The following is a 22433-nucleotide window of genomic DNA, read 5'->3' on the forward strand; positions in this document are numbered from 1 at the left end:
TGGTAGCAGATTTTTAACGGTAATACGGGCTATAGGAGTACACAGTTGGGTTATAGGAGTACACAGCTGGGTTATAGGAGTACACAGCTGGCTTATAGGAGTACACAGTTGGGGTTATAGGAGTACACAGCTGGCTTATAGGAGTACACAGTTGGCTTATAGGAGTACACAGCTGGGTTATAGGACTACACAGTTGGCTTATAGGAGTACACAGCTGGGTTATAGGACTACACAGCTGGGTTATAGGAGTACACAGCTGGGTTATAGGGTTATAGGAGTACACAGCTGGGTTATAGGAGTACACAGTTGGCTTATAGGAGTACACAGTTGAGCACGGTGCTACTTTATGTATTTAGTATGCATATTTTAGTTGGTATGCTCTACTGTTTTCAGATAAAGTGTGGCGGTAGTCTAGTGGTTAAATCGTTCCCTTTGCACAAGTTTAGATTAGATTATTAGATTCTTTATTACGTATAGTAGTCCATGAGACCAACAGAACAACATGTGTAAACAGTAAGGTGAAAACAGACATATACGCCACACTGAAAATATGGATCTTATTACAATTGATATCATTATATATTCATGGCTATTTTTTGTTTCGATAGGAGAACAAACACTTTTTTAAGAAAGATACATTGTCTTAAAAGTCTATTGTTATCACTTGCTTTCATCAATTCAGGAAACATCTGGATACGAGGGTGTATTCCGGTAAATATCTAGAACGATATTCATTATAGAGAGGACACAATAATGTGCTGTGGAATTCATCGTCTAGTTCAGTCACACAGGAAGTACAAAACGCAGTTTCATAAGTTTTGGATTGTCTATAGGAATTAATATTGAAATTATGTACATTACAACGAATCTTTGTCAAACATCTCCGTAGATCTTTTGAGCCCATAGCTTTTGGAATATTGTCAAGATAATAATCAATCTTTATTCTTGCATAGAATGTCAAAGATTCAAAAAGGACACGTGTTGATGCCAGTCTTGGTAACAGATATCTTTGGAGCGCTGTTTATAATTATCAAGAAAACAGTCCACATTACTAATATTTTGTGCTATCCACACATAGCCGAAACCAAGTCTAAATAATAACATTCTCAGACACCTTTGATACCCACTTCTCGTCTCCATTATCATCTAGTCTTTATAGCATGTCATAACATTTCCTTGTATATCAGTATAGGGGTTGGCGTAAGATCCTGATCCGAGAGACAAGTCTTCATAGGAGAGTCGTTGGCTTGACGTGCACGGATGTAGTGCTGAAGGTTTCCCCTGCTTCCACGATACCAGTCTCAGAGATATGACCGAGCTACTGAAACAGTTGATTGAAACAAGACTTATTCCAGCACTGATAGTCATTAAAGCCTGATTCCATGCAGACGACATTTGTCACAGAAATGGAGGATTGTTTCAAAATTTCCCTAACGAGTGAAAACATGTGCAGTAGTGCACGACTTTCTAGTAGATGACGTTTATTACAGAGTTGATTAAAATGTATCTAACCGGCGAATATGTAGGATTTGGGTTTGAAGAAGAACACTAATAAGTCTTAAAAGCAGTCACGGTGGATTGAAGATGTTGCTTCAGAATCCGGGGAGCATCTGGACTTGCTTCATCTGGGCCTTTAGGATCACATCAACACTGTCATCAGGTCAATTGTATCGCCTGTTAAATTTCGGATAACGGTTTCTGAGTAAAGTGCACATCATAGTGTTTTTGGAATGTTGAGTCCTATATGAGATTCGAACCCTCACTATCAACCAGGCAGTGCAAATAATCACAAAAAATATATCCAATGAGCATTCAAGTTATGATTCCTAACCTGTTTGTTTAGTAAATAATGGTAGAGTGCCAGAATTGTTAGTGATGACTCTAATCACAGCTGGTGCCAGACAGAGAGACCTATCCGGGCTGTTGTCTGAACCAACCTCACTTCTTTGACTACCGAACTCACGGTCAAACAGATCCCAATAATGATTATTATGACATAATTGCGATATCCTCCGGTGTATGGTCGATGGAGACGATGTGATGCGTGAGAAGTTTTAATGACCCAAACTGCTTTGACCTTTAAAAGTGGCCAAGGTTTACGAGCTCCCCACAGCGCCCATGAAGTGCCGCTTCTCAGGCTCCGTATCGCACACGTGACCTGTGGAGTTCTCGCAATGATTTAAATAAATCAGCAGATTTCAATTGGTTTTGGCGTCTACCTGAAACCTCAGGGTTAATCAACGTGGTAAGGGAGAGGCTGTTGGCGGTGTATATATAGAAGAGCGTCTCACATGGATATATGGTCAGGTGTAAACAAGGATTAATTCATTATACATTCCGACTCGGAATCAGCGTCTGGTTTGATTTTATTTGACAGATTGGAAATAGAAAACTGGCCTCAGAGACAGTCGCTTCAAATTAAATGTCAGTGTCAGTTATTGATACAACTGTATTGATAGATATTGGATATACACGTGCTTCTGAGTTCCATCAAAGTGGTAAAGTTTAGGATCTGCGTCATTTCAGACTTTTCTCCAACATCACGTTGACACGCTGTAATATAGCTGTTTAAATCTGCTTTAAACCCAGTTCACTCATTCACTCACTCAGTCTCTTTGACAGGTTTAAAGGGCAGTTTTGTATTAATAATCTCCCATATCTTCCTTTCTTTGTAGTCACCATTGCAACTGACTGGAACCAGTTAATACGATGGACTCTGGCACTTCCCTTCTGCAAGGCTTATTAGAACCATCCATTTTTCTAAAGAACCATTTTCAAGATATTAACACAGAAACATAAGCACGTTGGAAAAGATTAAATTACCATATCGAGTCGGCCCCTACCAGACAAAATACGCATAAACCATGCATAGAACCATATGCAACTTGTCTTCAGCATGCAATACAACTGTCGATTTATGTCCAACACACAGCAGTCTCAAGCTGAACAATTTACAAAACTGTTTTACGCCAAGTAGCACCGTCGTCGTAAACATCACACTGGTTCTGGGTCAGTTTTTCATGGCCTATCCCGAAGACCCATAATTCTCCAGAAAGCGTTACCTCTCTGCCATGGCGAACACATGGCAACACAATCGGAAGCGACATAAATTGAGAAAATATCGTCATACAAGAAAAGATTGTATCACACTGTGTGAATGCCGGTCGGACTTGGGGGACATATCAGCTGGAAATTGGTCATGTATCAATATTAACAACCAATACGGGCAGACTAGAATTTTATTGAATTTACTATCAGTTGCTCAGTGCGGCGTTAAACTTCGGGTCACATAATAATCTCTATTCTATTAAATATTAAATAGTCAACATCACATGTCCCACTAACGCCATGTACCTTTCTGAGAAAATACGATATGTTTTTGTTTTATCCGTTGTAATTGTTATGTTGTTTTATAGCAATTTGAATCTCTTCTTTCCAGACTGTCTGTCGGAGACGAGTACCCACAATGCAATAGAATTCTCCCGAAATTCCACTTTGATTGTGTACCGCTGTCGACATCAGTTCTACCTCGCTTCCGGGAACCTAGTGCGCATGTGCAGGAATGGAACATGGACAGGATCGGAGCCATCTTGTCTTGTAGATAGTAAGTACATAAGGTGATTTTACTTGAACAAAGAAAAACAAAGAGAACAAAATATGAAAGTATTAAGTCATCAATATTTACTAGTATTTGTTTGTATGTTTGTTGTGTTATGATAGCTGTCGGTAAATATTGCCAGGAATCAACAACCCCGTAATAAATATCCTGCAGGAACAACTGCTACTTTAAGTATCCCATGGAGTAGTCGTAGTCGTAGTTGTAGTTGTAGTTGTAGTTGTAGTTGTAGCAGCAGTAGTAGTAGTAGTCGTCGTCGTCGTCGTAGTAGTAGTAGTAGTAGTAGTAGCAGCAGCAGCAGTAGCAGTAGCAGTAGTAGTCAACACTGCAGGGACCCGTGAAGGTCCAGGGGTAGAACAGGCCTTCAGCAACCCATGCTTGCCATAAAAGGCGACTGTGCTTGTCGTAAGAGGCGATTAACGGGATTGGGTGGTCAGGCTCGCTGACTTGGTTGACACATGTCATCGGTTCCCAATTGCGCAGATGGATGCTCATGTTGTTGATCACTGGATTGTCAGGTCCAGACTCGATTATTTACAGACCGCCGCCATATAGCTGGAATATTGCTGAGTGTGGCGTAACACTAAACTCACTAACTCACTCACTCAACACTGCAGGAACAACTACTACTTTAAATATCCAATAGAGTAGTAGTGCAGACTAACATATCTTCATACATACATACATATGTACATGCTGTCATATTGTCATGGTGGGGATATACGTACAAGTGGTAGTAGATGTAGTAGTAGGAGGAGTAGTTGTAGTAGCTGTAATGTTGGTGTCGATAGCAGCAGTTGTACCGGTGTTGTACAAGTGGCTGTGGTAAAGGTAGTTACTGGGGCAGTAACAGTCGTAGCAGTTGCATCAGCATGTATTGTGCTCGTGATAGCCGTAGAGGTTACATCATAAATTACTGTAGAAGTAATTGTCGTACTAGTTGGGTCAGTAGAGTGCATCTGTTCTCCCGCTGGCAGCATGAATATGGTTGCAGCTGCTTGTGCACACATCGAGAGAAACAATTTCCTCATTGCCTCCACATCCCAACAACTCGTACATCCTGTGTTTGCCAGACTCCTAAACGGTTTTCATTTACCATCGGAAACACCATGCCAGTTCATTGATTTCGAATAAATATCCCTGTGGCTCTCGTTTCTTCACAGCACTGGTGAGATAAACAACAGCTTTTTCTGCTTGTTCACAGGCATCCTGCCCAAACAGCTGCTCGTTCTTCTAATCGTCGGTGTCACCGTGACCTTATTCGCACTTTGCATTCCACTCGACTTCTACCGTTTCCGGAAACGGAAACGAGAATGCCGGGAAAAACAACAGCGTATCAATATGATGGTCCGGATCCAACCCTTCCATGCTAAAATGATGGGAATCCAGGGATCCAGCACGGAGGAAGAGGATCCACCACCTAGTCGGAGTTTTGGCCTTGGATCTCTCTTAGCTTTCTTCAGACTTGTCAGGAACAAGAGAAACCGAACGAAAAAGACGACACCATCTGAAACCCCGACAGAGGAAGAGATTAAAATCAACACCCCTTCTTCAACCAACACCCAGCCTGTTTGGAACCCCAAAGAGGAGCCTTCTGCCTCAAAGCCGCCCTTACAACCTATCCTAGAAACCAGTCAGAAGATAAAGACTTTCACTGATGCTTCAGCAACGAGCACAGATCGATTTGGGAACGAAATCCCAAATTTTCCGAGGACAAAATCCCTTGGAAGTGGAGTTGGAACTACTACTTCTGTACCTGTTACACCAAGGTCCGCAACATTTACAGACTCACGAAGTTTTTTGGCGGAACAAAGGAAGAACAATGTGTCAGTTAAGGGAAATAACTCTTCAAAGGGAGATAAGTTTCATCGAACAAATGAGAGTGACGTAGAAAGAGGGGACGACATTGCCACCAGACACCTTGCCACCAGGCCGTCCAAGAGCCTCGTTTACAATAACAGATATACTGTAACAACACGTGACTCGGACAGCGCCACCTCTCCATGTAAGCCTCTTCCGTCTGTTGGGTCCAGCCCCAGCCATTCGCCATTATGCGAGGTCAACATGGGGTTTTAGTTTGATGAGTTTTTGTTTGATATTTGTTAAATCAAAATCCCAAATGTCAAACCAATCGTTCCAGTATTTCGAGATGTCTATGAAAAAGAAATGTGTCAACTGTTTCCACAAGATATTTTGCAGCAATGTCGTGTCCAATAATATTTTTGCTGATATAAATGCACTTAATCCTGAACCGAATCACGGAAAAGAGACTGTGTGAATATTGTCATGTGAGTAAAACCAGTTCATGAGCTGAGAATACAGTAATACTTGTACTAATGTACAGTTTTGATGAACTGTGTATATATAAGTGACATTCGTTTCTGGTGCAAGTAAACAATGTTTTAAACACTGTGTCTTCTTTCATCGCTGTGCACATGTGAACAGACATCCGGTATTGTCATCAGAAAGACTCCGGGTGTTGTGCCTGGAGTTCAAGGATCAAGGTCAGATGACAAGATATGAAAGAAGGCCTTCAGTTCAAAATACTAGTGACGAGATAAACGCTCGGTACACGTCGTTTCATATCTTTGGCTATATCAGTGTCGCTTTCAAAACATTTTCAAACGTATTTTGACTGGGAGCATCCATTAAACCTATGTGAGATATCGAATCTTGTTTTCGCCCAGCAAGCAACCGTTTGCTAGACTGTCATGAGGATTTTAGCTGTGATATATGTAACGAAACTAAGGAAATTTGAATATAATGTATAATGTAATGAATCAAGCCCGCAACAATACATTCAGGGTCTCCATGGGCAAGTGAATAGGTTACATACACTGAACAAAGTTTAAAAAGAAAATGGCAAAATAGTGAAACCTTACCAAACGTGATGTATTGGGGATTATGCCTGGAATAGACAATCCAGTGACCAACATCATGAGCATCAATCCACGTGATAAGGATTTTATGAAGTTTGTCAACCAAGTCAGCGAACCTGACCATCCGATCCTGTTAGTCACCTCTTACGACAAACATAGGTCACTGAATTCTAACCCAGGTAGCATTGGATTAAATGCTCACAATGGAGCTTTTTCTTTTAAAAAGTATGGAAAATAGTGTTGATGCTCCAAATATATTCTGCGTGGTGATTGCGCGACGTTAACGGCTTCGATTATAACGAAGTTACCAAATGATGAGGTCCCTGTTGGAGTACCTTGAAGTAACATCACGTGACACACACAACCGACTGCATGCGTGCATGAGAACTCCTTTACAGAGCCTTTGAAAATTTAATGGCGGCGTTCTTCAAACATGCCCCGCCTTTGATATTAAACAGTCTCCAGATAGAGACTGCGCTGATAGATTCTAACTGTACCTGTTAAGCAGCGTGATTCCAGTGGTATCAGTTTTTTAATTTCAAGCGCTTTAGTAGATTAATTCGTGCAAAGTACACCAGCATTGAACAACACATTAAAAATTGACATAGCCTGAGAATCCCAGCCATTGAGGGAAGACCCAACGCTGCCGAATTTGCTTTAGTTCCTCAGTGTTTAATTAACGACCAGCATTCCGTGAACAATGTTATCCAGACTGGCATAAACAAACACCTCATGACAACACCAACACTCAGTTGATGTATTGTCTGACTCGTGACTGTAATTGATGTCTTAATTGCTCAGTCAGTCTCAGTGCAACGTCACTGTCAGCATTCCAGTTGGGTGAGGAATGCATGTCACTAAAACTCAGGTTTTTGTACTCTTTTTATTACTGCATATGAAAGACGTCTGGTTAGTCATAAACGGAACACCATTTTTGTATATAAAAAAACAAACTTGTGGTTAATTAATACCAAGCGCTTAAAAGCTGCTAAAAAGCCGTCTGCTTCTCTCTCGCCCGCAAACGAAACCGCAGACTGGTTACGTAATTCTGTCGCCAGAGCCCTACAGTGACGTCATAGAAGGAACGATTTTCAGTTAGTTGTATAGAAAATGTGTGGGAAGCTCGTCATTTTGCTGATTTCTCCACGTCACCAAAGATATGCCGAATTGTTGTGTTGCCGTCAATTACTCCTTGGGGTCGGGTGATGGTGTCACTATGCACAGATTTCCACCGGACCCCGTAGTTTGTGCTTAAATTGGTTGTTAGTGTGTGCGAAGCGAGCGTTGTGGAAGTCTGTGGTATATACTAAATCGGATGGTTCGCCCCCTACCACGCACCCAGGATAGAAAATGGAGTTCTAGTTTCATCGAATTTATAAAGTCATGACTGCTTACTACACATTGCTGACCAAAAGAATTTTGCTTGAATATAACGCTTTCTTCCTCGGAAACGAGGTTGTGGTCGAAGTGACAATACTATCGTAAGTAATATTATATTGACCCTTTATATTGACCGCATCCAAGAGTGAAATTGTTATGTTATAAGCAATGTCATGTAAATTCCTAATGTCCATCAATAAAATACATATTTTACTACCAGTTAAAAGTAATTTTGATTTTGTAAGTCGGTGAAAAGAAACTTAAATAGCATTTATGTTCAGACAGGGCGCCGCTATTTTTGACAATCGTGAAGTCAAATCCATTTGAATTAATGACATTATGGTTTGTTTTCAGCAAGTAAGAAAATCAAAACTACTTTCTACTAGTAGTTAAATATGTATTTGAATCATTACCAAAAGGAGTTTGCATGACACAACCTGCAACATAACCTAAGCGAGGTCGGGGTCGAAGTGAAAATACTGCGTGATAAATTTCCTCACTTGCTAAATTCACTTGATTTGTAACGTTCACTCGCCAGTATGTAGACACTTGTCACTATACTTCTTTATACTTAGTCTCATAATCCTAATTACTGTACAATCATACTTGTATGTATTTTGAAACTTAATAAAAAGAAGCGATCTGCGAATGTGTAACAGGAATGTAATATGGTGTCTATATGAATCATAATTCGAACGCACACCCTAGTGTATGTCGTCTGCATCATTACATTTCAATGATTCTGTTGAAAGCTACGACAACTTAATAAAAACAAAAATGCAAATATTTAAATTAAAGTCACAGGAGCAATGTCAGGCTATTACCATGCTCGAGGAATGTGTCCACCAATATCCACAAAAAACGGGTGATGTATAATTCATCTGCAGATTTCCGAAGTGATGCGTCTTTTAACAGTCTAATATACAAAAAAGTGATGTATCGTTTCAGGTATTTCGCATTGCTGTACAGTTTCATTCGTCACCCAAGATAGCACACCTGGCAACTAATTGCATAATGTGTGTCATTCTTTTAAAAACTTTATTTAGTTAACCAATCATGAGCAATCAATCAATGTATTGGCGGTTAATCCTATGAAAGAAGGGTGTTGTTTTTACATAGACACAGACACGATAGAGTGTATTCAGTATAGATTAGTAAATGTACATACATAAACACTGCCTTTTGACAAATCCCCCATTTAAATCCGCATAAAACTAATTAATCAATCAGCGTGTTATCGGTTAATCCTTTCATCGATCCAGACACAAGAAATGCCAAATACGGGCCTTTGTCGGGTAATCTAAGTGGCGTTACCACTAATTATGCCTTCATATGCCTTCATATGCCTTTATAAATTCATTAACTGGGCGTCAAGTGAATGATGACAAATAACGTGAAGGTTTATACCACCTAACACGGATTACGTATACAACCTAGCGACACCAAGTGATTTTGACAGAATCGTCTATGGAAACAAGCTTTTAAGGGTTGTAACTTGAAAACTGGGCAAAGCAGGAGACAAAACTAAATAATAGTAGATTGTGAGAACATATAGCTTTCATTTTTCTTAACAGCTGTCGCGACTTCAGGTTTGTACAAACCTGTAAACGAAATAGTTTAACCCCTGAAATGTAGATGAATACTGCACAGACCCTCATTTCTATACCTACAATTACGTCACGGAGACGCGCCGCTCTGATTGGTTGAAATTTCGTTTGCGGCTGAGAATTGTGCACTGTTGACCAAAAAGGTCGATTTAAATTAATTACAGGTCGAAATGAGTAGTTTTAATGGCGGGGTTTCGTTTGTAGCGATGTCAGCAAGTGATTTTTATTTGTACCCTTCTAGAGTATATGTGATCTTTAAAAGGTCATAGGAACATTGTTTCATGTCTCACTTGGCATTAATCACGACATAATATTGATTACCAACATAATATTGATTACCAACAATATTGATTATCAACAATGAAAGATTAACAGGATAAGGAATAATATTAACTTGTTAAATGTCTACATTTTCTCCTGCACAAGAGAACACTAAAACAAGACACCATCAGCAGCAACAGCACCATCCTCATCATCATCATCACCTCAACTTTCATTATTGTGTCAGATGATGTCAAGTTAATGTAAATTTTTGTGAGGTATTTTAGGAAGTGGCCATCGATATTGTCGTCGTCGCCATCGTCGTCGGCATCATCACCATCATCATCATCATCATCGTAATCATTATTGTCTTTATTTTCCGCGTGACGGTCAATGGTCCATATTGCTCTTGTTACAAAGGATCAACTAGTAGTCTGAATTTAGAGTTAACCCTATTTGTTCCAAACTCCACGGCCTATAACACATACAGTGAACGCCTGTCGAGTTGAGTGATTTCTTCAGACGTTACCATATTTCTGTAAATTGACATAGCATTTCTATGGAGGTAAATAATGTATAATATAATAACACAATTGAAGAAAAAGTATAACCACACGTGTAAAATCCATCGTCGAAAATACGGAAAGGAGAAACTTTGTATTGTTTGACATGGATTTGACTGTGGCAAGCTCTATGAAAAAAAACACCTTAACTTCTATTCTCTAACATTGCTCTAAGGTTACCTTAGTGACTTACGATCACCTTAATGCTTTGTGAAAGAAGGCCCTGGACTCACAAAGCGCTCGTAAGCCAACCATCTCGAAACTCGTAGTATTCGTACCTCCTGTGTTTCAGTATAGTTATGAGATCTTAGGCTTACTCGAGCTTTGTGAAACAGGGCCCTGATCATGAGACTGCTTGAGGATCATGGTTCTGTTTTCTAAGTACGTAAAGGCATCTACTTCATGATGGAATATCTGTTGATTGATGAGCTGGTCGTATCAACAGAAGCTACGCGTTTGCTGAGTTAGTGAGTTAAACAGTATTTCAGTTTCAGAAAGGGGCTAGCGATGCAGGTGTTCGACATTTATCAACCTAGATGAACCCACGAGATCCAGATCAAATGTTGAAATAAGGCAAACCTGATTCCAATTCACAATCATTGTTTTGTGGCACGCCAAATGGACGCAAGTCTTCTCTCTGAGGTGTATCACCTTACACATGCCATCTTTTACCTCAATGGATGAATGAACAACGGATAATAAATGTTTTAATCAGTAAAACCACGTTTCTCATATGAGATTAAATATTCGAATTACACATATATTGCCGTCAGTTGAGTGCAAAATGAATATTGAAATAGTTATAAATATTAATCGTCTCCTTGATATGATCACACGAAATAACATTCGCATTGAAGATCATGTCAAGTCTAACACAACCTTCAAGTTTAACACATGTTATATTTGGGATTACACTTTCTCATTAAAGTATACCTTCAAACTTTTTTATATCCCTGTAACCCAGGAATTAAGATTTTTGATAACCCATTCTTACATTCCAGGCAATGCTTTATTGTGTCATATACCATAATAGTATACATGAAATAGTTCCTCATTGAAGTGAGTGAATTTGTAGAACAGACCACCTGTAAAACGCGATAACGTTGACGTGTTTACAAAGGCAAACTACAAATACGTTTGCTGTATTCAGGATTATATATTGTGCCAATGAAATTGTTTATTTACTTAAAACAAAATGTGCACAGGGTAAATATTGTCCGATGAAGGTTTTAAAAAGCAATGATAATTACATTTCGAACATGGTAGGATAATCAAATATTATCTGAATAATGTGTTTCACATATCCTACATCGTGACCTCCGATCCAAATCCAAAAAAAGAAAGTGTCTGTGTCTGTGAAAGTGTCTGTGTCTGTGAAAGTGTCTGGCAACAATGTCTCGTCCAGTTCCTGTTCCTATCTCAGTTCAGGATCTTACATGGAGCTTCCATCACTGGTTCCACTGTACCAGACTATGAGTAATCTCCAAAGTGCCTCCGGAACTGGCACCAATGGATCGATACTCCTCTGTTGTAAACCCAGTCGCAGACCCATATGTTATGTGTGTCTTCAGCTGTCATCAAACCTGCATTTAGAAGCTGGGGCAATAAGGAAGGGTGACAATATATGGATGAACAACTTTATCGTAGTGTGAGCGACGTTTCGGTTCTAACACCGTTATCAAGCAAGTGATGAACAGCATGGTGATAGAGGAGCATATTTACTAGTGATGTTTGGAAGCGTAGTTAAGGACACTTGTCTAGTTGGTTTTCAGTAAACTGTAGTACTAAGGGTATTGTTAGTGTCCTTCAGAACCAGTACATCAAAGATTGGTGTTCGACTTTTCTTCTATGATGAACTAGATATGTAGGCTTTGGGAGTTGATGTAGTCAAGAAGAGCTTTAGCATCGTTCTCATGCTTAAGAATGGCAAAGGCATCGCCCAATTTCCCGGACCAACAGAGATGTGTCATGGGAAACGCTTCCTACCATCCACCCCATGTGAAGATAGGAATCATTTCGACCCTAGTACGTCAAGCCTACAACATCTGCTCCACCAGGCAACACCTCACCACTGAGCTCCACTATCTAAAACAAGTCTTCACACAGTACAACAACTACCACGAGGATAGGATCCACCAGGCAACACCTAACCTACACCCGATACAACCTACACCGAAACGTTGCTCTCGTAGCAATAAAGAAGTTGTTCATCCATATATTGTCATACTTCCTGACTGTTGACTCCTAGAAACTGTTGGTGTCATACACATTCTGAATGAAACCCTCCGGCAGATGCTGAAACAATAGCTGTGATTGGTCCCAGTCATAACTGGAGTGTCACTGTACACGAATGCCTCTATAGTGTCTCTGTTTACAAATACCTCTGTATAAAGTGCCAGTGTCTCTAAATACTGTCTATACTGCCCACGTACATGGATGCATCTATAGTGCCCATATATATGAATGCATCTATAGTGCCCATATATACGAATGCATCTATAGTGCCCATATATACGAATGCATCTATAGTGCCCATATATACGAATGCATCAGTGGAATATTGATGGTGCGTATTCCATCAGGTTCCAGTAGAATCAGCTGTCATTTCTCTACTTACTGAACATGTATTGATCATCCTGTAGGACTCCTGGTTCGAACTGGTCGCGAAGGTTCGGATCACTGTATGTCATCGTGCCCCTCCTGCAGGAATTGTCGCTCATAATGTTAGTCACTGGTTTATCTTGTTGCCAGAAATAGAACTGCATGTAGCGTTAAGCCAAACATATTTGATTTGTTTTCTTTGCTTTCATTCCAATTGGAGCTAATCTCTACCAGTTTATATCGATCTGATGTATTTAATACGGCAACAACCGCCGAGTGTTTGTTCTACGGATTCATTGTGTCTCCTTGTGAATACGTCCACAGCGCACTGATTATTCTGGGCCGAATGTGTCTTGGGGACAGGACAGTAATCTACCGGATTTCCCCTAATAGGCGATAAATCCTTATAGGACGCTATAAGCAGAATTCAGTACAGTTGGAGCCGGTTTTAGATTGCAAACATTTTCCTTAAACAATAGATGCCTAGAAAACTCATATGCCAATGTCATTAATGACTGCATCTTAGTGTTAAGTATCTAATCTCTATTTTTTAGCAGAGCCTTCATTGTCAGAGCTATTTGGAGGCTGGCTAAAAAGATGAAACCGAATGCTTATTAGAGAAAAGACGGTATATGTTGGCCGAAAAAAATGTAGGAAGATGTGTTGTCACGACCCGTTTCGGTAGATCTATATTTACACACAACTCATTGCCCCCTGGATCATCATGTGATGCAGCAGCTCAATAACGTATATAAATATTGACATTTCAATATTGCGCATTGCATACCCGTGAATATCCGGGGCTCAGGCTCCCCTGACTTGGTAAACACATACCCCAATGGTATCCGAGAAATGCTCATGCTGTTGACCACGGATTAAACGACCAGCCAACCAGCCAATTGTACGTTGTAAATAAAACAGCAAACGAATAACCAGTCTTGACTTTTCTCAGAGAAAACATTCCCGTCTAACGGGAAAAAATGATGTAAGTTTACATGAATGAATGACTGAAAATCAGCGATAACACAAGGTATACGCCAAAAGGGAAAGCATGTCCTACCCTACTGGTAACACCCAATCTTACCAAAACGTAAGCATTTGCAACCTGGCAACGAGCAACAGTGCTTCTGTCAAGCGACGGCGGTGTGTAAACGCTGTAAATCAGTCTTTCCAATACGGTATCAAATACAAATCATACATGACTGATTTATGTGGATGCAGGTTCAAATCAGAGTCATTTGTGTTTTATACAAATAATATCGATAGCATGAATACAAACTGCTCTATTACACGTCCTCAATCACTCATTTGTTTATAGTTCTTACTCAGTTTGCCAGTGAATTAAGAGTTAGTTTTGATTTATGGCCCTGAGCCGTTGCTTTCAGCTGACTGCATTTTCTGGTCAATTATGCTCTTCATTGTCTGGTTTGCTTACAAGACGCTGCCCATGGCAGTTGTACTGCTGTTCTGTGTCAGGCAAAATATACTTTAGACAAATTTTGCGAAAGGCGGGTTCTTACGGAGGGAAGGACAAGTTTGTCCCTTTCGCAAACTCCTGGTGTCATCACTGATTTTCAATGACACTTTTAGCTTATAGGGTTATCGTGTTTCTTGGTCACTTGATTGTCAGTTCATAAGCCGGGGTCGCATGAGAGGCAAACCACGTTTTAGGGATATTGTTAATGGCGTGTCCCATCGATGAATCCGTACATGCTGACCCTTGTCGCGAACACCTCGTGACATCAATGATATATATCTAGTGAACACCTCGTAATCCACTCATATAACCGTGAAGAACAGGATTAGAATTGGTCTTCCGAAACCTATGCATGTCGTCACAGACGACTATCCGGATCGGGTGGTCAGGGTGATTGACTTGGTTGACACATGTCATCGTATCCCAGTTGTGTAGATGATGTTCATGATGTTGATCACTGGGCTGCCTGGTACAGACTGGAGTATTGCTGGAATATTGCTGAATGTGAAGTTAAACACCAAACAGCCAACCATCTAACCAGTCAAACCAAAAATGTCAGTAAGCATTGTCAAGACTGGGTTCTCTTTGAAGTGCCTCTGTATGACATTACCATGCAAGGAGACTGAAGTGATTCTGGTCACATCTGTGATTACACAAGCAGACAAGGGGCTATTTAAACCGTTAAACCCAAAGGTTAATTATACCCTGTAAGGTCATGAGTTACACTGATGCGGTTATTTCCATGCTACACAGATCCCGCTCCTCTGTTATCTGTCAGTGTAATTAATGGTCATAGTCTAATACGTTCTAGTAAGGCGCTGTGGGCGTCATGGAAATTGTGAGTTATTCCACTGGTTTATGGGTAATGACAAGCCAGAGGCCGCTGTACAAAAATTTCCACTTCATGCAAAAGCCTCTCAGCAATGTCGTGACGCAACATTGCTCGGGTTCTTACCGCCTCAAACTCAAAAAGTTTTCGATTAGGTTTCGATTGCCCAATTTCAGAGCCTGAAACTACCAGGACAGTGTATCTGTGATGTCTCGAGGTCAATACTTTCTTCAGAAGCATCACTCAGACTTTCATCTTTAAAAGTTTCTTTGAACCAGCGTTTTCTGAACATACCATGCCCTGGGCACGTCGGTGGGTTGATTGATGCTGTTTTCAGGGTTAAAAGGTTTTGTCGTATCTCAGCCACATCCGAAAAAGATACAACAGTCTTACTACTCTACGGACGGTTTGTAAGGCAGCTGTGCATTTCAAACACGGTTCATATGTCCACAAACAGATACTTGTGTGCGCTTGATTGTGTAGGTGTGTGCGCGTCAGGCTTGCCTCTCACAGGCCGACGACTATATAATTTTGGGAGCAAAATGTTCCGTTGTCGCCCTGTTGAGCTTTGGAAGATCTTGGCTCTTTTTGCTTGTCTACTATAGTGGTAATGACACGACAGGCGTGACACGTCTTGAATTCCATAATTACGTGTTTGTGTGCATACGTGCGTTCATGCGTGCGTACATGTTTGTGTTATGGTAAGCATGTAAATATTATCTCGGTAAAAAGTGACAAACAAATATACCGAAATAAATTCGAGATAATATAATCCTCTAAGGACAACCGTTTTAATACAATCTCTTACGTTGAAATGTCCATTGCAAAAAAAAACAAAAACACTTTTTGCATCCTTGAGGGTATTGCGTCATTCTGGTAGACAAGAACAAACACTCCCCGAGAGCATTTCCCTCCGATCGTATGGGGCACACCGTGGAATTCACTGTCATCGTTCCTGCTGAGTTATGGATGAGTATGTAGTCCGACTTATGTTACTCCTTGACAAGCCCATATCGTATTGTAGATTTTACTTCATTGGGGTCGTTCTTTGGTACAAAGCAGATTGCTGTCTCATATGTGTTACATGTCTGCAGTGAATGAGTCATGAATATTCATATTCAAGTCCTATGTGAAACACTCCAAAGATATCTATCACATGTGTTTTTGAAACGTAATTGGATGAAACGCGGTGGGATTTCTGGGAATTATTTTTCTTGTTTCTTTTAATGTTCTGAAGTAGAAACACATACTCAACTGTAAGGATAATCATGACTGTTAGATACTTAAACCAAATCAATGAATATCATAAGGACTGTGACATTGACGAATGCTATTAACAATTACATTTCAACACAGATTTTCCGGTGATACGGCTTATTTGTGTATACAGTTGGGCGTGGTGCTACTTTACTTATTTGGTGTGCACATATTTGTTGGTTTGCTCGACTGTTTTCAAATAAAAGAGCGGCCGTTCAAAATTTCACCTGGCTAATAAACTCAGAAATCACACAAACAAATTAACAGGGCAGCTAAAAAGGACCACTGAAAGAAATTTTGTTCAACCCTGACATTAAGCCATTAAAATACCCGGAAAATGTAGAACAATTTTAAAGCTAATAGTATTCAGGGCAATTCCAAAATAATCATTCACCCAAACCTTCCGTCCACGCCACAAATATAGACAAAACTAACGTAGTAGCTGGCCATTTTTCGAAAATCAGCAGCTCCACCAATTACCCAGAACACTTCCAAAAAACAATAAAAAACCAACCAACCACTCAGCAATCTTCCAGATAGCAACAGTCTGTAAATAATAACAACAATAATAATCAGGCAACCAGTGATCAACACTATGAGCATCAATCTACGCATTCGGGATGCGATGACATCTGTCAGCCAAGTCATTTCGTCTGACCACCTGGTCACCTTTTTGGTGATTTTGTTTCGTTTGCTTGTTGTTTCACACCACATATATTCTAGATAATTGGCGACAATCTGTAAATAATCTCTTCTGGATCTGACAATCCAGTGATCAACACCATGAGCATAAGTCTACGCAGTTCGGATACGATGACATATGTAAACCAAGTCATTGAGTTTGAGCACCAGATCCTGTTATTCGCCTCTTTTTGGGTCCCTCTCTTGTGTATTAGACGGTATAAATCATTTCTGTCTTTGACCAGTTGCTGATTGTTTGAGAACGTTCAAGTATTTCAGTATCCGTATTGTGGAAAATTATGTTGTAAAGAAAATCTAACTTGAAGATTATGAAAATGTAAAACAGAATACAGACTAATGAAACTAAATTCTACATTAAAGTATATCAATGATTTCACATCTACTGTGTCAAAATTACTTCCTGATCCACGATATATCGTCTTCGTCTCGCCATTACAGCTACACTTGTATTGAGGACCGAGGCTGGACACACAGACAGGTCTATTGACTTCTCCTGACATAGCCCGGTAGACGTCCTCTATTTACTGTGGTCGAGTTTCTTCTCGTCACAAAGACAGTGATGAACACATTTAGACGGTAGACAAGCAGGAGAACATTGCTCCACGCAGTATCAGCAAACGCGACACACAAGTCATCAAAGGACAGGCGTAGTGCCCGGAAGTAGTGGTGTAGGTGGAATATTGCTAAAAGCGGTGTAAAACTAAATTCACTCCCTCACTCACATAAAACCATGAAAAGTTTCACGATGCTCACCTGTTGTTTTCTGGTGTGTTTTGCTTCATTTGAGATATTTGGCGACGGTCTGTGAATTATGACGTCTGGATCAGACAACCAGTGATCAACAACATGAGCATCAATCTACGCATTCGGGATACGATGACACATGTCAATCATGTCATGACCACCATGAGTCTGACTACCAGATCCTGTCAGTCGCCTCTTGCAGGATCTCCCTCTGGTGTATTAGAGGGTACAGCTCAATATATGCATTAATGCACGACTGTCTTGCAGATGACGTTTGAAGAAAGAACACTAATAAGTCTGGAAAGGTTACGTTCAATCCCGTATGGAATTCGAATCCACACTCCCAATCAGACAGTACAAATAATCACACAAAATATGCCCAATAAACATTTAAAGTAACATTTAAGTATTTAACCATTCTCACTCACTCATGACATTCCCAGGTTAGTGGCACTGACCCCTCATTACCTTATGTGACCCTGTCTCCTCGATGCTGGTCTGGTGACAATGTGACCGCTGACGTGACCTACGTAACAACTAATTCTACAACATGCCATAGAATGCGTTTAACCTGCTTGATAGGTAACGTTTGACTAATTCAGTGTTGGCATGTGATAACCCGTGACATTGCGTGGAAAGTGATTGACATATCGCAGCAATGCAATGCTAACCACAGGAAGTGCAACAGATCTAGTGCTTTCCGTGGAACTTTGCGTGTCCGGGAATGAATATATGAGCCCTAAGTACCAGAAGGTGACCTTAAATTGGCAATAGGTGTAACTGGGATCCAGTGAGCTTATCGTATTGCCTCTCTATGCTTCATAGTTGTTACGATGTCTGTTAAACGTGGCATCACAAATGGGCAAACAACATGGCGGCTGGTTGGTAATTTCCTTAGTGATACCCATGACGCTGAAAATAGCATGTTTTGGAATTACGCAGCACTTCAAAACTGGCGATCTCGCAACGGAGCCTTGTGGATAACCCAAAATTGAAGTGAGTAAGTAGTTGTAGAAGCGGACATCACACATATACCCACGTGGAGGCAATCACATACATCTGCAGCGTGACAACAAACGCTTTAACCACTAAACTACCCAACATGCAATACTACTGTCCATTTACTTTCAACACACAGCTGCCTCACGTTGAACAATTTACACAACTGTCTTTCGGCAAGTAAGTACCGTCGTAAACGTCACACTGGTTCTGGGCCAATATTTCATGTCCTACCCCAAAGACCCATAATTCCCAGAAGTGACATCTTCGTCATGGTTAACACATGGCAACACAATTGGAAGCGACATAAATTGAGAAAATATCGTCATACAAGAAAAGATTGCATCACAATGTGTGAACGCTGGTCGGACTTGGGGGACATATCAGCTTGCAATTAATGTCATGTGTCAACGGTTGAAATGAACAACTGTGCAGGTTGACATCTATTTAATTGTACACCAAGGGGGAGATGGGTGGGGAAATATTAGCTTTAACAACCAATAACGGGCAGACTAGAACTTTTTATTTTAATTTTCTTTTTCAGTCGCTCAGTGCGGCGTTAAACAATACATCAGGTCACATAATAACTTAATATAGTCAACATCGCACATCCCCTAACGCCATGTACCTTTCACCCGTCTGAGAAAAATACGATTTTGTCTGTTTTCTCGGTTGTAATTGTTATGTTGTTTTATAACCATTTGCACTGTTTCTTTCCAGACCATTTGGCGGAGACAAGTACGCATAATGCAATAGAATTCTCTCGAGATTCCGCTTTGATTGTGTACATGAGTTTTACCTCGCTTCCGTGAGCCTAGTGCGCATGTGCAGGAATGGAACGTGGACAGGATCAGAGTCATCTTGTCTCGTAGATAATAAATGCATAAGGTGATGTTACGTGAACAAAGAGAACATCCTACGTCAAAATGTCACAGCCATAAGTCATCAAAGTGTGTTTGTTTTGTATGTTTGTTGTGATAGATGCAACTTCTTGTGTACACATCGAGAGAAACAATTTCCTCATTGCCCCCACATCCCAACAACTCGTACATCCTATGTTTGCCTGTGACTCCTAAACGGTTTTCATTAACCACAGGAAACGCCAGGCCAGCTCATTGATTTCGAATAAATATTCCTGTGGCTCTCGTTTCTTCACAGTACTGATGTATGAGATAAACAACGGCTTTTTTCTGCCTGTTCACAGGCATCCTGCCCAAACAGCTGCTCGTTCTTCTAATCGTCGGTGTCACCGTGACCTTATTCGCACTTTTCATTCCACTCGACCTCTACCGCTTCCGGAAACGGAAACGGGAATGTCGGGAAAAACAATAGTGTATCAAGGTTACACAACACCAAATGTTTTCCCATAGACTTCAAAAGAAAGTTTATTTTTTTAAAAAAAGTCATACAGGCTGTAAACAACCATTCCATGTACACATGGGGTCAGTCCCGCTCGGGGAGCATGCGATATTGATATAGTGTAGTGGAACCTGTAGAAAAAATGGTCTGCATCTGAACTAGGCCAATCTGTGATGTATTTATAGTAAATATGTGTAGCTCCTTAGAAACAAATGGAAACTGGATCAAGTACTATATACTTTGTTCTCACCATCATGTCTGTGTGACACCTATATGCACAGATCTGATACATCATAAAGCTATTAAAGAGTTAAAGGATCCAGCTTATTGCAACATGTATTTCTGTATTAATAAAGAACTTTCTACCACCATCCACATGCCTTTACTGAGGGGTTCAAAGGTCACTTCCATGGCTGACAGATGATGCTTCAAACATGTCACCCTAAAATATCTTTTCGACCCTGTCAAATTGGCATTGCTGATAAATTCATATTTCCATTTAATTGATGGTGTATTGTATGATACATCTCATGGAAGTTGTTGGGACACCAATTATATTAAGTCTTAAAAGACTGGACAGAGTCGACTGGCAGGAACTGCTACTCCTGCACTGTTTAAATCTAACTGACAGGTCCACATTTGGTATTTTAACTATGGGATGGCAAGATCTCATGTTAATGCCTTCATTCCACTGTAAAATTCATAGAGTTAGCATCTTGGACATACTCTGGAAACATGGAACGACACAAAAAGTGTTCTAAATGTTGTTTCAGAAAAGAGCATAAGCCTTGGAACCAAGGGAAAAAGTACCCAGGAAAAAGCAAAATAGCTCAAAAGTGACCAAAACTGTCAGGTTGCCCCTTGAGCTACACAAGAAATTGACCAGTGCAGGGGTAGCTGGGTTTCAGCCAGTACAAACACTTACCAGTTTGCCGTACCACCAGTTAAAGGGGCACTGATGCGGAGCGAATAATGTATCTCGCCGACGGTCTAATTTCGAAACCAAACTGCAAATTGATCAGTGCCCGCTCCCTCGATCGTGACGGACAAAGGGATTGGGCTACGGTCCATAGTAGCAGCATGTCTTCACCTAAACAGTCAGGAGGCCGGATGCCCATCATATACCATTATTTAAAAATAACAAAATAACAAAGTAACAAAATATCTTAGCACTGTAGTTATTTTTTTTCGGATGCTTGGATGGTATAGTGACTGATCCAATTTGACCCTATTTCTGTTTTTTACCTCGATATTTAATCATGTTATGTGAAAATATGATGTCTACAGACACGTAGCAAGCCATTTGTTTCAGTCAGAAAGATTGCAAAGCTTTATATTTAGATAGCTTTGAGTGTTGACCCAGCTGCCATTGCTCCGTAGGATATTGGAATATGCGAGAAATGCCTGTACAGTGCATGTCGGGACTCGATGGGCGAGTGACAGTTACTCATGTAACTCAGTTCACCAGGACATGTATGTGTACCCGATAGGTTGAGATGTCTAACCTCCTAGCGCCTATCAGATAGAATGGGTTACAAAAAGTCTAAAAAGAAAATGAGGAACGCCTTCAAAGTGGACTTCAATGATTTTAACGAAGTTACCACAAGTTGTCCCTGATGGCGCAATCTCGCGTGACACACACAACCAACTGAATGCATGTATGGGAACTCCTCAACACAACCTTTGAAAATTTAATGGCGGCATTCTCTAAACATGCACCACCGCTGATATTCAAAAATTCTTCAGATAGACACAATGTTAACAGATTTTAATTGTACCTGTTTATCAGCGTGCTTTGCGTGGTATCAGTTTTCTATTTCAAGCGCTTTAGTAGATTAATTCGTGCAAAGTACATTAAAAATTGACATAGCCTGAGAATCCCAGCCATTGATGGAAGACCCTACCCTGCCGAATTTGCTTTAGTTCCACAGTGTTTAATTAACGGCCAGCATTCCGTAAACAATGTTATCCAGACTGGCATAAACAAACACCTCATGTCAACACCAACACTCAGTTGATGTATTGTCTGACTCGTGACTGTAATTGATTTCATAACTGTGTCGGATAAAAAATTCACATTCCTAAATGAGATGAGATAAAAGCCTCAGTGTAACGTCACTATTAGCATTCCCATTGGGTGGGGAATGCATGTCAGCTCC

General features: G+C 40.4%; 1 protein-coding gene across 1 annotated transcript in view; it reads left to right on the plus strand.

The window, feature by feature from the left end:
* The window catches only part of LOC137284420 (uncharacterized), a 62864-nt gene extending 56839 nt beyond the window's left edge, over nucleotides 1–6025 (plus strand). Inside the window, exons 2-3 of the mRNA XM_067816219.1 lie at nucleotides 3440–3604; nucleotides 4821–6025. Of these exons, the coding sequence (XP_067672320.1) occupies nucleotides 3440–3604; nucleotides 4821–5692 (1037 nt within the window). The 3' untranslated portion in view covers nucleotides 5693–6025. The remainder of the gene's footprint in view (nucleotides 1–3439; nucleotides 3605–4820) is intronic.
* Nucleotides 6026–22433: the final 16408 nt, after the last annotated feature.

The sequence above is a fragment of the Haliotis asinina genome, chromosome 1, assembly GCF_037392515.1.
Source record: "Haliotis asinina isolate JCU_RB_2024 chromosome 1, JCU_Hal_asi_v2, whole genome shotgun sequence".
NCBI classification, from domain to species: Eukaryota; Metazoa; Mollusca; class Gastropoda; order Lepetellida; family Haliotidae; genus Haliotis; species Haliotis asinina.